This window comes from Syngnathus acus, unplaced genomic scaffold, assembly GCF_901709675.1.
Source record: "Syngnathus acus unplaced genomic scaffold, fSynAcu1.2, whole genome shotgun sequence".
NCBI lineage: Eukaryota > Metazoa > Chordata > Actinopteri > Syngnathiformes > Syngnathidae > Syngnathus > Syngnathus acus.
Window position 1 is genome coordinate 8,311 of NW_023590236.1, and position 15,199 is coordinate 23,509.

The 15,199-nt window shown below is 40.1% G+C and overlaps 1 protein-coding gene across 1 annotated transcript; it reads right to left on the reverse strand.

The window, feature by feature from the left end:
• LOC119119071 (late histone H2A.2.2-like) lies at window positions 1-998 on the reverse strand. Its single transcript, XM_037245661.1, has 2 exons — window positions 919-998; window positions 1-469 (listed from the first exon to the last, which is right to left on the reverse strand). Exon 2 carries the CDS (start codon window positions 447-449, stop codon window positions 33-35), a length of 417 nt encoding a protein of 138 aa, XP_037101556.1. The 5' UTR covers window positions 450-469; window positions 919-998; the 3' UTR covers window positions 1-32.
• Window positions 999-15,199: the final 14,201 nt, after the last annotated feature.

Here is a 15,199-nt window from a genome sequence, read left to right on the forward strand (position 1 = left end):
ACCTTTATTAAATAAACGGGTACAAATGGCAATTAAAAGTCTTGTGACTGAACATCATCAGAAGTGTTTTCCGCTGCGGGGGGCTTGGTCTTTTTCGGAAGAAGCGCCGCGTTGATGTTGGGGATCACACCGCCTTCAGAGATGGTGACGCCAGCCAGAAGTTTATTGAAATCGTTGTCCTTTCTCACGCCCAGCAGGATATGGCGTGGAGAGATGCGCTTCTTCTGGTTTTGCTTGGTGGCGTCGCCTGCCATATCCAGGATCTCGGCGCAGAGATACTCGAGGACGGCAGCGAGATAGACGGGTGCGCCGCTGCCCACACGTTTGGCGTAGTTGCCCTTCTTCAGCATCCTGTGGATGCGGCCCACTGGGAAGACGAGGCCGGCCCGAACAGATCTGGAAACCGGGGATTTGGTCTTTGGGGCAGCTTTTTTTCCACGGCCAGACATGTTCGGGCGCTGTGGGGATTCTGTCCAAAAATCAGTGACAAATCATTTGGGTAAACTTTACTAACCTTCACAGGTACAACTCAATGTTAAATCTAAAACTGTCCGATAAGTCAGTGTTTCAGCATTTTCTGTTTTCCAACAGGAGATGATGAAAGAAAATTGAAAGTAGGTGATCTGGGAATCAAATACGATAAATTTCCTAGTTCAGTCACAAGTGGGAAAAAACGGCCAACTTTCCAAAACTACACCTACCAATTGCTGAACATCGCATTACCTTTGCAAGCTTTTAGTTTAGTTTAGTTTATCCACGCAATATCCAAGACATACAACATGATACAACAAACAGTATTACGCAGCCGGGTGCGTGAAAGCTCACCCCAAGCAAGCAAGCAAGCTTTCAGGCAGGGCTCTAAAGATACACAACTGAAGTCACAAAACACACATTTACTCGCCGTTTACTGCTACCTACCTCACCAGGCAGCTCAAGACAAGACCTCAAAATTTGCCTTCAGCAACCTGCTTTTATTCCAGGGCAACGGCCACATGTTGATTGACGACACCTGGCACTTGCTCATTGTCAATCTAGAGCAGTGGTCCCCAACCACCGGGCCGCGGACCGGTACCATTAAGCCGGTAAGCATTGCAATTGAATCTTGGGATTTTGAAGACCTTAGCTGGTTTTTTTTTCCTCCTGCCTCATCCCAAACACAATTGGAAATTACTAAAAAGGCTCAAAAAATAGAAAAAGTGGGAAAAAAAAGGCTGAAAGTTGTTTTTCTCTAGTGCTGGGTTGGTGCCAGTAGGAAAATGCAGCCTTAGACTTGCAAGCTAAGTGATCAACTTGCCAAACAATATGAACACTATTTGGATGAGCACCAAATCTTAATAGATAACCACTTTATGAATATGTCCGTCATTAATTTTAATATATGAATCATTTACAAATTACAGCAAGTCGCTAAGTCTTTAGCCTCTTTGGAGTTCTAAAGCAGTGGTTCCCAAAGTGGCTGGGGGCGGTGGAAAGATCTGGGGGGGCGGTGAGGAAGAAAGGGGCGGTAGGGGGGCGGCAGTCGATTTGTACACAACACGCCGCTCTGGCCCAGTCAGATCCGACAGCATAGACTACAAAAGCAAAAGCTCAGGTTTGTAATTTCAAGCTTGTAATGTTCAGAATTTTATCTTATAATAAAAACCGCATTCTGGCGGTCAACATCATCTTGAGTTCAAGTCAACATGAAATTGGGGACTCGCCAGAACGCGCCGTGTTGTGTTGTGTTGAGCTGGTTAGGGCAGTGGTCCCCAACCACCGGGCCGCGGACCGGGGTCCGTGGGTCACTTGGTACCGGGCCGCCCAGCCGCACAGAATTTTTTTTTTATCGACGATCAATTAATTCAGGTCAAGACACTCGTCCCGGTCACGTGACATGTTTCCCCAGTCGAGCCCGCAAAGCTAATATGTGGCGACAGGCTAACTAACCAGGCAGTGAAGCATTCAAAACTGCTTCAACACATGGAGACCAAGCATCCTACAATAAAAGACAAACCTTAAATCACTTCGGGTGTCAAAATAAATTGGTTTACTAAATTGGGGGGGGGGCGCTAGGAATTCACTGGGGAGCCAAAGGGGGCGCCAGCCTGCAAAAGTTTGGGAACCACTGGTGTAGACTGTTATTTTAAACTAAACCACTTAGGCAAAAGCAGGGCCGGTTCTAGGAATGCACATAAGAGGGGGAAGTCAGAAATGTGAAGGGGGCATGTTCTTTTTTTTTTTTACACATTTTTAACACTGTTAGTGTTTTCTTCACAGCAGTTGTTAGCTGTGTGTCCAGATCTCAACCCGGAGAAGTGGATTGCACTCCGTCAGGCCTCTACACTAAGACCTGTCCAGCTTGGGTGTCCCACCTGAAGATTAAAGCTTCTGCTGGTATTGCTCTTAGGGTCACTGAAGCGCGCAAACCCCCTGACCACAATAAGGTGGCAATCTCTCAGGGGGGGGGGGGGGGAACACATAATATGAATGTTATATTAACTATTATTTGAGTTGTCGTTAATCATTAGCTATATCACGGCCCGTGACGTGCACTCATAGGAGGCAGGTGAGGCAAAATAAAATGAAAAAATACAAATTCTAATTAAAAAAAAGCAAAATGGTCTTCAAGCAAGCTTCAAATATTTAGCATTGACAAGTTTGAATTCAAGACAATATTGTTTGACCAACAAAGGAAAGAAAACATTATTATCTATTTGTTTATTTATTTATTTAACATCCAATATTGTATAGTTATCAGTGCACAAATCATTTATTTACATATAGTAGACCGTTTTTAAATGGGGGGGGGGACATATTCTCACAGAGCACCCATGAGGATATGTTCCCCCCTGTAACTTGGGCTAGGAATGAGGGAACCAGTTCAAATTTTTCACACAACTTGAACAGACCCCCAGGAAGACAGAAAAAAAACATCTGGAGTCCAGCACTCACCGTTCTCAAAATAAGGGGGGGGGGGGGGGGGACATATCCTCACGGGGCAGCTGTGAGGATTTGTCCCCCCCTTGTAATTTGGCCTAGGAATGAGGGAACCTGTTCAAATTTTCCACACAACCTGAACAGACCCCCAGGAAGATAGAAAAAAAGCCAGTCGATGTCCAGGACTCACCGTTCTCAAAATGGGAGGGGGGCACAAATTCTCACGGCTTGACATTTTTTATAGAGTTCCTGTTACAATTTTTATCCCCCCTCCCCACCATCTGTCACTTTGCTTGGGACAAAAGGAGCCTTCAGAACTGAAATCTCTTCTCAATTATTCATTCAAATCAATTCACTCAAATCATTCTAACAATGACGCACTGTGAAGTTCTTGGATCGGATATTCTTTTACACCAAGTTTGGGCTGTGTTCTTATGTTAAAACTCATTCTCACGCCTGCACATGAAGGACTGGAAAATAACCCAAATCAAGAAAACGTAACCGATCTAAGCAGATCGTGAACCCGCAAGTTTGTTAGCAGACTGCTAACAGCTGATTTACCGGAGAACAGCTGATTGAGCTGTCAAAGAGAGCTGCGACCAACGTGAGCAATATGGGGCCGAAAGAAATGTTATTATTACAGCAATGATCAGTACAATACGGACATCTTAACAAAAGATAAGCTATCTATTATCCATTTCAATAGCCGGAGTCTATATAAAAATTTTAGTAGCATTCGGGATTACTTAAACACATTCAAACAATCATTTAATATAATAACTATTTCTGAGACCTGGATTACGACTGAGAAGGGAATGCACTTTGAGATGGAAGGCTATGAATTCATATGCAACAACAGACAGAGCAAAGCGGGGGTGGTGTTGCAATCTATGTTGATTTGAATATGAAATTCAAGATTGTAGAGGCTATGACACAGGTGGTGGACAATCTTCTTGAATGTCTCACGATACAGATTTGTGTTGAAAAGAAAAAAGACATTATTATAAGTTGTGTCTATAGAGCTCCTGGTTCTAGCATTGAGACATTCACAGAATGGCTAGAAAGTGTGATTATACAAAAAGGCAATAAAAATATTTTTATTTGCGGGGATTATAACATTGATCTATTAAACCCAAATAAGCAACAAAATATTGATGATTTTTTAAATTTAATGCATAGCCTGAGTCTCTTTCCTACAATCACTAGACCCACGAGAGTAACATCACAGAGTGCTACTCTGATAGATAACATATTCACCAATATAATAGAAACCAGCTCAGTGGCCTAGTGGTAGAGTGTCCGCCCTGAGACTGGAAGGTTGTGGGTTCAAACCCCGGCCGGGTCATACCAAAGACTATAAAAATGGGACCCATTGCCTCCCTGCTTGGCACTCAGCATTAAGGGTTGGAATTGGGGGGTTAGATCACCAACTGATTCCCGAGCGCGGCACCGCTGCTGCTCACTGCTCCCCTCTCCCCCAGGGGATGGATTAAAATCACACGGGGATGGGTTAAATGCAGAGGACAAATTTCACCACACCCAGGTGTGTGTGTGACGATCAATGGGACTTTAATCTTAATCTTTAATTAACAACAAGCGGGTTATTAATTACTGATATTACTGACCACCTTCCAGTGTTTACAGTATATGACAATAATTTCAAATCTGAAATTGGGGTGTATAAACAACAAAGAAGAATTAGGACAGATGAGACAATTGCTACTCTAAAACATGAATTAATGCAACAGAACTGGGATGCAATATATGAAGAAAAAGATGTAAATAATGCATACCATAAATTGATGACTATATTCACTTCATTATATAATAAGCATTGTCCAATCAAGGAATATAATAAAAAAACTAAATATAAGGACAGTCCATGGTTGACGAAAGGCTTAAGAAATGCCTGTAAAAAGAAGAATTTACTCTATAGGAACTTCATAAAACAGAGAACAGAAGGCGCTGAAGATAAATATAAGAAATATAAGAATAAATTAACTAATATTATAAGATTAAGTAAGAAAGAATATTATAAGAATAAATTAGAGGATAACAAAAATAATATTAAGGGGATATGGACTCTCCTAAACCACATTATTAGAGAAGGTACCGAACAACATAAATTACCTAAATATTTTGTTATAAATGATACTGAAAATTATAATATGGAAGAAGTGGCAAACAGTTTTAATCAGTTCTTTGTAAATGTTGGGCCTCAAATAGCAAAAAACATACCGATTCCAGCGCCAGATGTAGGCAACAGAGATAAATTAATAGAAAGGAATCCTCACTCAATGTTTTTGAAGGCAGTTGATGAAAATGAAATCATTAACATTGTGCAACAATGTAAAAATAAAACATCTACCGACTGCAATGGGATTGATATGATGTTAGTTAAGCAAATCATTGAGGGGATTTCAAAGCCACTTGTGTACATCTGTAACTTGTAACTCATTTTTAACTGGTACATTCCCAAAGAAGATGAAAATTGCTAAGGTCATTCCTCTTTATAAAACTGGGAGCAAACACAACTTTACAAACTACAGACCTATCTCAATATTGCCACAACTCTCAAAAATATTGGAAAAGCTTTTTAACAGTAGAATGGATGGATTTTTGGAAAAACATAAATGATTTGCAGAGAACCAATATGGTTTTAGAGTAAACAGATCAACAGCACAGGCATTAATGGAATCAATCGAGGACATCACAGATGCAATAGACAACAAACAACATGCAGTAGGAGTTTTCATTGACCTCAAAAAAGCTTTTGACACAATTAATCATAATATACTATTCAATAAATTAGAAAAATATGGGATAAGGGGATTAGTATTAGACTGGATAAAGGATTATCTGCGAGAACGGCAACAGTATGTAAAGTTGGGTAATCACTGTTCTGGATATCTGGAAATAGCTTGTGGTGTTCCACAAGGGTCAGTTTTAGGCCCTAAATGATTTATTTTGTATATAAATGACATGTGCAAAGTCTCTAAAGAACTAAAACTCGTCAACTTTGCAGATGACACAAATATTTTTTGTTCAGGTGATGACATCCAACAAGTGGAATCAATGCTGAATGAGGAAATGAAAAAAATAAAAATGTGGTTCGACTGGAACAAATTATCATTAAATGTAAGTAAGACCAAGTTTATGGTATTTGGCAAAGCGAATATAAAGATACGAATAGAAATAGATGGAAATGAAATTGAAAGGGTGCAGGAAAACAAATTTCTTGGGGTTATAATGGATGACAGGCTTAGTTGGAAGCCACACATCAAAAACATAAAGTCTAAAATTTCAAGAAGCATGGCAGTCATATACAAAGCAAAAGAATTACTGGATTATCATTCACTTTGTACACTTTATTGTTCTCTAGTCTTGCCCTATTTGCATTACTGTGCTGAGGTTTGGGGGAATACTTATAAAACTTCACTACAGCCACTTATCATTCAGCAGAAAAGAGCAATAAGGACTATTCATAAAGTCAACTACTTGGAACACACAAATCCACTTTTCATACAATCCAAACTATTGAAATTCACTGACATAGTATCTTATCAAACAGCAATCATCATGTATAGGGCAAAAGCAAAACAACTACCAGATAATATCCAAAACTTATTTAGGCATCGGGAGGGAGGTTATAAGTTAAGAGGGAATCACAACTTCAAAATCTTAAACATAAGAACAACCTTAAAAAGTTTCTGTATAACTATAACCGGGGTCAAACTATGGAACAATCTAAGTGAGGAACTCAAGCAAAGTCCAAATATCCACCAGTTTAAAAAAATGTATAAAAATATGTTGTTTAGCGGGTACAAAGGTTAAGAGTGCCAAAGGGCTACACACAAGTAAAAATGAAACAGAACAATAAGTGTGCAAGTTTGTCTACTTGTGTTATATTGTAGAATTACAGTATAGTATGTTGAATCGTTGGTTTAATGGATGAAGTGAGAAAGGGGTAGGAATCTAAAAAGCTATGCCTCCTCCTACTCCTTTTCGAGCATTCTTTATTTTTTTTTATTTACTTATGTATTATTATTATTAATTTATTTATTTAATGTATTTACTTCTATTTGTTGGTTTATTTTTTTTGTTTGTTTGTTTTGTATGGACTTATGTGGCACTTTAGAGTGTTATTTGTTTTTGTTTTTTTTTGTTTTTCTTTTTTTGTTTTGGATGTTCGAAATAAAGATATCAATCAATCAATCAATCAATCATGATGAATACCATTACCGTGAAGGGGTACAGTTAATATAAATGTTCGGCCAGATCGCCTGTTCCCAATTGAAACCGTGGTATTTAATCAATCATCCTACAAATAAGTAACCACTTGGCTGCCTAATCTTAGCTTTGTTTCCCCCTCTTGTCTCTCCTTTCTCTTCTGGCAGCCATGTATACTCCCAGACTGTCCAACTATTATGAATGACTTGCCTCCTAGTTAGTTTCAGTCCCACCAAGTGGAACGTACCATTTTGCATTTTTTCAACGTGGTTCTATGTATTATTGAATTGTATTACTTTTGAAGCAACCTTATTAATGAACTTTCACAGAAGAATTTATTTATATCATTAACTGACTTAGATAAGTAACTCCGCTCAGAATGCTGGTCTAGAATTAATAAGGCATTAGATTCTTGGTTACCCCCCAAAAAGTCATCATACCGGGGTAACGCATTACTGGCATCACTGCTCTTGGTTTACAATCACTGAAATAATAATCCTCCTCTGAGTATGCCTCATCATATTAAGCTACGCAGAGCATAAAAATGACAGCGTGTTAATTAATTCATCTTGCTGGTTAATTGAAATGATGTATGATAGTCATTTGTTTTCGTTGATCCTTGCGGTATTTACATTGTATGGCTGTATGTCTAATTACTGCATCAACACTCAAATAATTGCCTGTAATTAAACTGTCAGTAAAGGGAGAAAATTATTGCTCTGACAGTTATGACAAATAGCTGTGTTGACAAGTGTGTATGTGTGTGTGTGTGTGCGTGCGTGCGTGTGTGTGTGTTTGTGTGTGCATAAGTGTGGAAGTTTTGGATATGCAGAAGATAGTATGTCTGATATATCTCCTTTTTCCAGTAGTTTCTATGGAAACCGTGTCAAGTGATTGCGGTCAGAGGTCAAACTGACCAATAGTGAGTACATTACTTTTGTAATGAGCCTCCGTTAGCTGCTATTGAAATTGAGCTCTAGCCCTCTGATGGATACATCTTGTCATTCACAGTTTAAAAGACAAGAAGCGAAAGTAGAAACATGACACAACAGGGGATTCACTTATTGAAACCAAAATACTACTACCAGCACAAAATGCACCTTGTGACAAATGGCATTCTTTAATCATTATTCTCTGACCAATCCCCAACAACTGTCGGTTTGTTTGAGCCACACGATCCCAAGATCATTACAAAACAAAGTTACCGCCTCTATGCAAGACTCGAAGGTCTGGATGTTTGTCTAAACCGAATCTGCCACAATGCCCGGATGTATTTAAATGTTGACGCACTTCTCTTTTCGGCTGTTATAATATAACTTCAGCCAATATAGCAGAGGTATAAATACATGTGTATGACAGAGGACATAAATGACCATGCAACAATGATCTACGATGATCTGTCCATCATTGAGGGCTGATCGATACAAACTATTCATTTCTGAAATTATCTCCACATTGATCCAGGGACAAGAGCCGGTAAGTCAGGGGCACCCTGGCCTTAATACAATAATTATATAACGGGATACGAGCTCATCCTCCCAAACAATAAAGCCTGTCAGCAGCATCAGGCATGGTGAAACCCTATAAGCCATCAGCACATTGGCCCCTGACCTCTGGGCTTGGATGCTTTCTATGACCCGTTGTACAAGTGACTCAAGAAAGAAGACCCAATTGTTAGATGTACTTCAGTGAGCAGAGGTGAGAAACCCTGCCTGATGTGGCGCTGATGAAATGATGTGCCGTCGTCATCTTATCCTTTAATTGCCGTGGTCATTGGATAGACCTTAGCTCACAGCGTGCTTACATTTTCATGCCACAGCCCTGTTCTTGTATCAACAGTTTGTTGGCACCGTGACAAAACTAGCAGAAAAGGTTGCTCATCATCCGCTGCAGTGCACATATTTACATAGCAGAGGGATCACATGGCAGTCATCATGCTGACATCAGAAATACATTAAAGTTACCTACTTGGTCCCCTTTGCAAACACGTTCTCTGTTTTCAAATGTACAGCAGATAAGACTTAGATAAACTAAAAGTTTGGGGTCACCTAAAAATGTCCTTATCTTTAAATATCTCTTTTTTTTCAATGAAGAAATAATTAAAGTAATCAGGAATACATTGTTAATGTGGCAAATGACTAGTCTAGCTGCAAACGTCTGTTTTTTAATGCAATATCTACATAGGTCAGGGTTCGGCGACCCAAAATGTTCAAAGAGCAATATTGGCCCAAAAATACAAAAAACATACCTGTCTGGAGCCGCAAAAATCTAAAAGCCTTTTATAATGCAACATAGACTGTCAATAAGTTGTATGCCTACTATTAAATCATTTAAAAAAAATAGTGGAATCAATTTGATAATTTCTTCTTGCGGCCCATTAGAGTTCACGTACCTGCACAGCAGAGCAGGCTGTTTGATATCGGTCACGTCACACGACTCATCCATCAAAGGCAATTGAGAAAAAGCTGGAGCTGAATTGATGTCCTTGATTTGCTGATCGGTGATATTGTTTGTGCGGAGAGGCATGTCTTTCATTTTCTGAATGATCTCAGTTTGTTTTTGAAGTCCGAAATAGGCACGCTGGTATTTATTGAATGAATGCTTCGTGTCCTAGCCATCGGTGAATGGTTTTCCCGCGCCTTATTATCTCCGGGGCTGCTACAAAACTTGCAGCAGTAGTAGAGTTTGGAGGTGCAATCCACTTCTTGAAACTGTTTTTTCGGTCCTCAAATTGCACCTTTCCTCTCAGTTGCAACTGGATGATCGGCAGCAAATTTAGCGTGCTTTAGCTGAAAATGTTGCTCCAAATTCCTCTTCTTGACAACTTCTCATTGCAAATCAAACATGCAGGCAATGCTTCAGCATTGGCAATGAAAGCAAATAGTTCAGGTCCATTCTTTCTTAAACCCTCTGTTCTCGGCAGCATCTTTCTCTTTTTGCCTTTTGATCCATGGCCCATCACTCACACACCTGTTTACAACTCACCTGTGCTGTGTCGTAGGCTATGACGCAATATTGCTATTTGGCGTCATTCTTAAATTCTGTATTTTTAATATATTTACAACTACATACATTTTTTACAGCACAAGTATGGTTGTGTCGTGATTACCATCTAAAAAACATACGTAATTTTCGGACTATAAGTCGCACCGGAGTATAAGTCGCACCAGCCATAAAATGCCCAAAAGTGTGAAAAAAAAACATATATAAGTCGCATTTTGGGGGGCAATTTATTCGACAAAATTCAAAACCAAGAACAGACATGAACGAGCAACAACAGGCTAAACGATACGGTATGCTAACGTGACAAACACAAACGAGGAGCTGAGAACGGGCCTGACGCAACATTCAGTTATTTTTAAAAAACTATTACATAAATAACACGTTCATAAAACCATCTGTGTCACTCCAATTCATTAAATCCATCGATCGTCCTTTGTCAACAATGCCGTGTGCCGCGCCGCAGTTCAAATTATTCCACAGGCCCATACACGATATATAAACTATATTTTAAATAACTATCACATAAACAACAATATTATCAAACCATTTGTGTCACTCCAAATCATTAAATCCATCGATCAAATTTCTCGTCCTTTATGTCCTTTATGCCAGCTCAGTGGCCTAGTGGTAGAGTGTCCGCCCTGAGACTGGAAGGTTGTGGGTTCAAACCCCAGCCGGGTCATACCAAAGACTATAAAAATGGGACCCATTGCCTCCCTGCTTGGCACTCAGCATTAAGGGTTGGAATTGGGGGGTTAGATCACCAACTGATTCCCGAGCGCGGCACCGCTGCTGCTCACTGCTCCCCTCTCCCCCAGGGGATGGATTAAAATCACACGGGGAGGGTTAAATGCAGAGGACAAATTTCACCACACCCAGGTGTGTGTGGACGATCATTGGGACTTTAATCTTTTTTTAATCTTTAATGTCATCCTGGTGACAGAGGACATGTCCAGAGGATATGGCGCTTTAAAGTGTTAATTACTTTATTTGATTTTTTCTCTCTATTTTTTGTTTGAATATGTTCAGATAAAGATATCAAAGCATTGAAGTGATCAACTATACTAAAAATAACATGTGAAGTGGTCAACTATACTTGTAAGTAGTGATGTGTTAATGATCAAGTCAAATTTGTGAAAAAAAACATATATAGTCGCTCCTGAGTATAAGTCGCCCCCCCCCACCCAAACTATGAAAAAAAACGCGACTTATAGTCCGAAAATTACGGTACCTTTGCGCAAGACTAGGGTTGCGCATGTTGACTGGAGCCGGTCAACTTCAGCCTCACCTGCTGTGAATGGGGATTTTTTGGTTTTACAATTCCATCCCATTAAAACCTGCCCGGCCGGGCCTAAAAGCAGAAATGTGCAGTTTTGTTCCGACCTACTCGGAGAGCAATGAAAAATGAATAAGGCAGGCTGCCAGGCCACCCACCTTGATGTTCAATTATTAGCTTTTGTTCTAAAAACACTCGTGTGAAATGTGAAAGTTCAACTTCCATGTCGTTTTCACGAAGCCTCGGATCTCGGCTCGTCTCAAACTTGGTAATAGAATAGAATAGATCTTTATTGTCATTGTCACATGTACAACGAAATTTAAAAAGTGCCAACCGATCCGCGCATGCGATAAAAAATATATAGAATAAATAGAATAAAAAAATAAAAAAAACAAGCTAAAAACCCACAGAAGAACATACACAGACATAATCATTTACGTTTAGCTGCATTCAATGTGACTACCGCTGTAGGGTAAAAACTGTTGGCGAATCTGCTAGTCCTCGACCTAATTAATCTGTAGCGTCTGCCTGATGGCAACAGTTCGAAAAGGGAGTGGCCAGGGTGGGGAAGTGTCCTTCAGAATGTTCTGTGTTTTTTTGAGACAGCGGGTTCTGTGTAGGTCTTCCAGTGTGGGGAGAGGGCAGCCAATGATCTTCTGTGCTGTGTTGATGACCCCTTGGAGCTTTTTCCTCTGAGCAGCAGTGCAGCTGGAGTACCGTTTAGAAGCAAAGGCCATTCCTAATGGTGTCAAATACAACTTGTAAAAATGGCAATGAGTTGTTTGTGTTATTTCCATTTTATATGACTTAAATACAATCTACTCTTTTCTGGAGTCACGTGACTTTCACCCCTGTACGATGTCAAAAGATTGAGTTTCTCGCTGTTCACTTTTATTTCATTTATGTCATACTTCAGACTTCAAACATCCTTGGACTGGGCCCTCCTGGTGTGAGCAGAATGTATGAATAATAGATCCTTAACCAAAAGGGAAAAGACAGAAAATTGACTTTTGTCTTCAGCGATTGCGCTGCGGATGTCTCATCCAGCTCCTGAATGGCTCAATTACAGTAAAGCTGTGTGTCACAACTGCTGAATGAGAAACATGTCGACAATAGGCGGGTGCAGACGCTCGAGGCAATTTAGAAGCGCTGAGATCCAATTTCAATTCAAAGGTATGACAGGGTTGCCGCGACCGGGCTTGCTGATGTAACGGACCTCCACCGTCGTCATGTCTTCTTTTTTTTTTAAACAACCTGGCTCAAATGTAGATGAACGGACTTCTCCGATCCAAAAGTATCGGAACAGTGAGGCCAATTCGATAGGCAAGGCAACAGAATATAAACCCAAAAGTTGCTTTGCCTCCAAAAACTAAAAATGAATAAACAAATAAATACATAAATAAATAAACAAAAATAAAATATGCTTGTTGGCCTGCCATATTTGTCTAAGAATATTATCACTAGCAAGCCAGCGGTCAGAAGGCCTTCACACAAATCAAGTGTCAGTCTGCCTGCTACTCCTATTCGTGCAAAAAAACATTTTGTTCTCTTTTTTGCAACGGGGAAAACCCATGCGGTGTTTGAGATCGAAATTGGCTCATCCTCCAGTAAGCCCAATTGGCACTGGTATGTTGCAGGTCTTTTGGTCTGAATGACAATTTGTAAAAAAATAAAATAGTAGCACTGACCACAACGACAGACAAGACGGAAATATGCCTTCACCGATCACGACTTTCCGCACCTCATAAGTCAGTTAGGAGTCGTGCCGCGAACAAACACAGCGATCCAGTCATCCATCTGCTCAGCCACTTTAAGAGCAAAAATAGAATTGAATGACTACAGCATGGGGTTATGCTACACAGCAGGACTTAAATGGCCCGGAATTGACCATTACATTATTAACCACATGCTAATAGTCTGTCAACCAGCAGGTTCTCCACAAAGAGGTTTGAGCACTCGATTGCGGCAAAACAACTCAACTCGCCTTTATTTAGGGAGTTCTTTAAAAACAACACGGGACAATCACTGTCCAATTTGAAACGTAAATTCAAGACTGTTCACTTCAGGGTGGCCCAAACGCTGCGTATGTCGCTGTCCCTGGTGCTGAAAGGCCAACCTTGTTGCCACAAACGTATGCTTGGAAGAAATGGAATATAAAAATAATTAGGATAAGTGGTGAATAAAATGGACGAGTTACTGATGAACAATAACGGTGTCAAAAAACAAACAATAAAATGGTGAATTCATTAACGTTGTTAAGATTAGCACAAAAAAAAAGAGAAAAGACGAAATGGAATGACCTTATTTTTTATATGCCAAAAAGCAGAAAACACGAGATAGAAATAAGGTATGGAAACTAACATCACATTTGTTCACTCCTGTTTGTGTTGTAGGGAAGGAGAAGAGAAGGAGGGAGGGAGAGAGAGAGAGAGAGAGAGAGAGCGCGATCGCGAGTGACAGACACGAAGAGCGCGACAAACGGACAGACAGCGGAGAGCCAAGCGGCAAATCGGGATCTTCTTCCTTCTCGCTCGTTTGTGCTTGGGGGATAAACTTTGCCTTAAAAAGTTCGCCATTGAGCAGCTCTTTTATTTTGGAAGTTGCGCCACCGAAGTGTTGTTGGGTTTTTCTTTTGCGCGCACAATGGCACCGCGCGTCCTTCGCCTCTTTGCGCACCTCCACGCGGAGCTCCAGATGGGCGGAGAGCGATAAGAACAGCACGCATGGAGCGGACAACCTTGTGCGTGTGGATACAACGCCTCGTTTTCATGTAAAAGCTCGTGGCTTTTATTTTGGAGGAGTCTACCGAGGGCTCCGACCTGTGGTTTTAGCGGCTCCAGAGCGCACCTGTCTGACTCAACCATGCTGTCCTGTGGGAAATACTGCCTGCTTCTGGTCCTGCTCACCAAAAGTAACCTGGCCGACCAAGGAGTCTCAAATCAAGGTGAGAACACGTGACCTGGCTGCACCTTCGTGACGATGAAGGGTTTAATTAACTTTAAATTAGAATAAAAAACGCACCGATCCTAATTTACTGGGGCAGGCGTCAACTGATCGAAAATCTAGTTTCCATTTCAGAGGCTCTTACATACTGTAGTTCATAAATAATGCTGTATGTTATATAATCCCACTGGAGCTTGTGATTACATTTAACAATGATCTATGTTTCTTTTTGCACCACACCACCAGTGGTGCATAATATATGCGTATAAGTATCTTTATTTATTTATTTACTTATTTATTAAAAGATGCATCTTAAAATGAATAAATAAAAAAATTAAAAAAACACACACAAAAATATTTCTTGCAGCTACTTTTTTCTGCAAATATAATTTTAGTTTCAAGATTATTCCTAATTGTGTTGCTACTGTTCCATATTAATTTTGTACACTGGTCTTAAACTCGATACTTTTAGATGTACCAAATACTTTTTCCCCCCTCCAGACTGTCAGTTGCTTTTAAAATGAGTTAAAGTCTTGGGATTTTCAAATATGTCAGCCATTTGGATAACAATGTATAATATTGCAATGTGCTTTAGGGTGGGGTTAGCAAAGTGTCTAGAATTGGATTTAATACGACTGTCATAATCCAGTCATGCTTTCACTTAAAGTACGTCAGATATCAGGCTTTTCCGTGATTTTCTTTTCAATATATATTTTGAATAGAAAAAATGATAAACATGTATGATAGTCAAATGAACAATGTCATGCAGTACTTCCATCATGCATATGCATCGTGTGATCGTGTGAGATTGTTTGTTTGCCTTTAATTTGC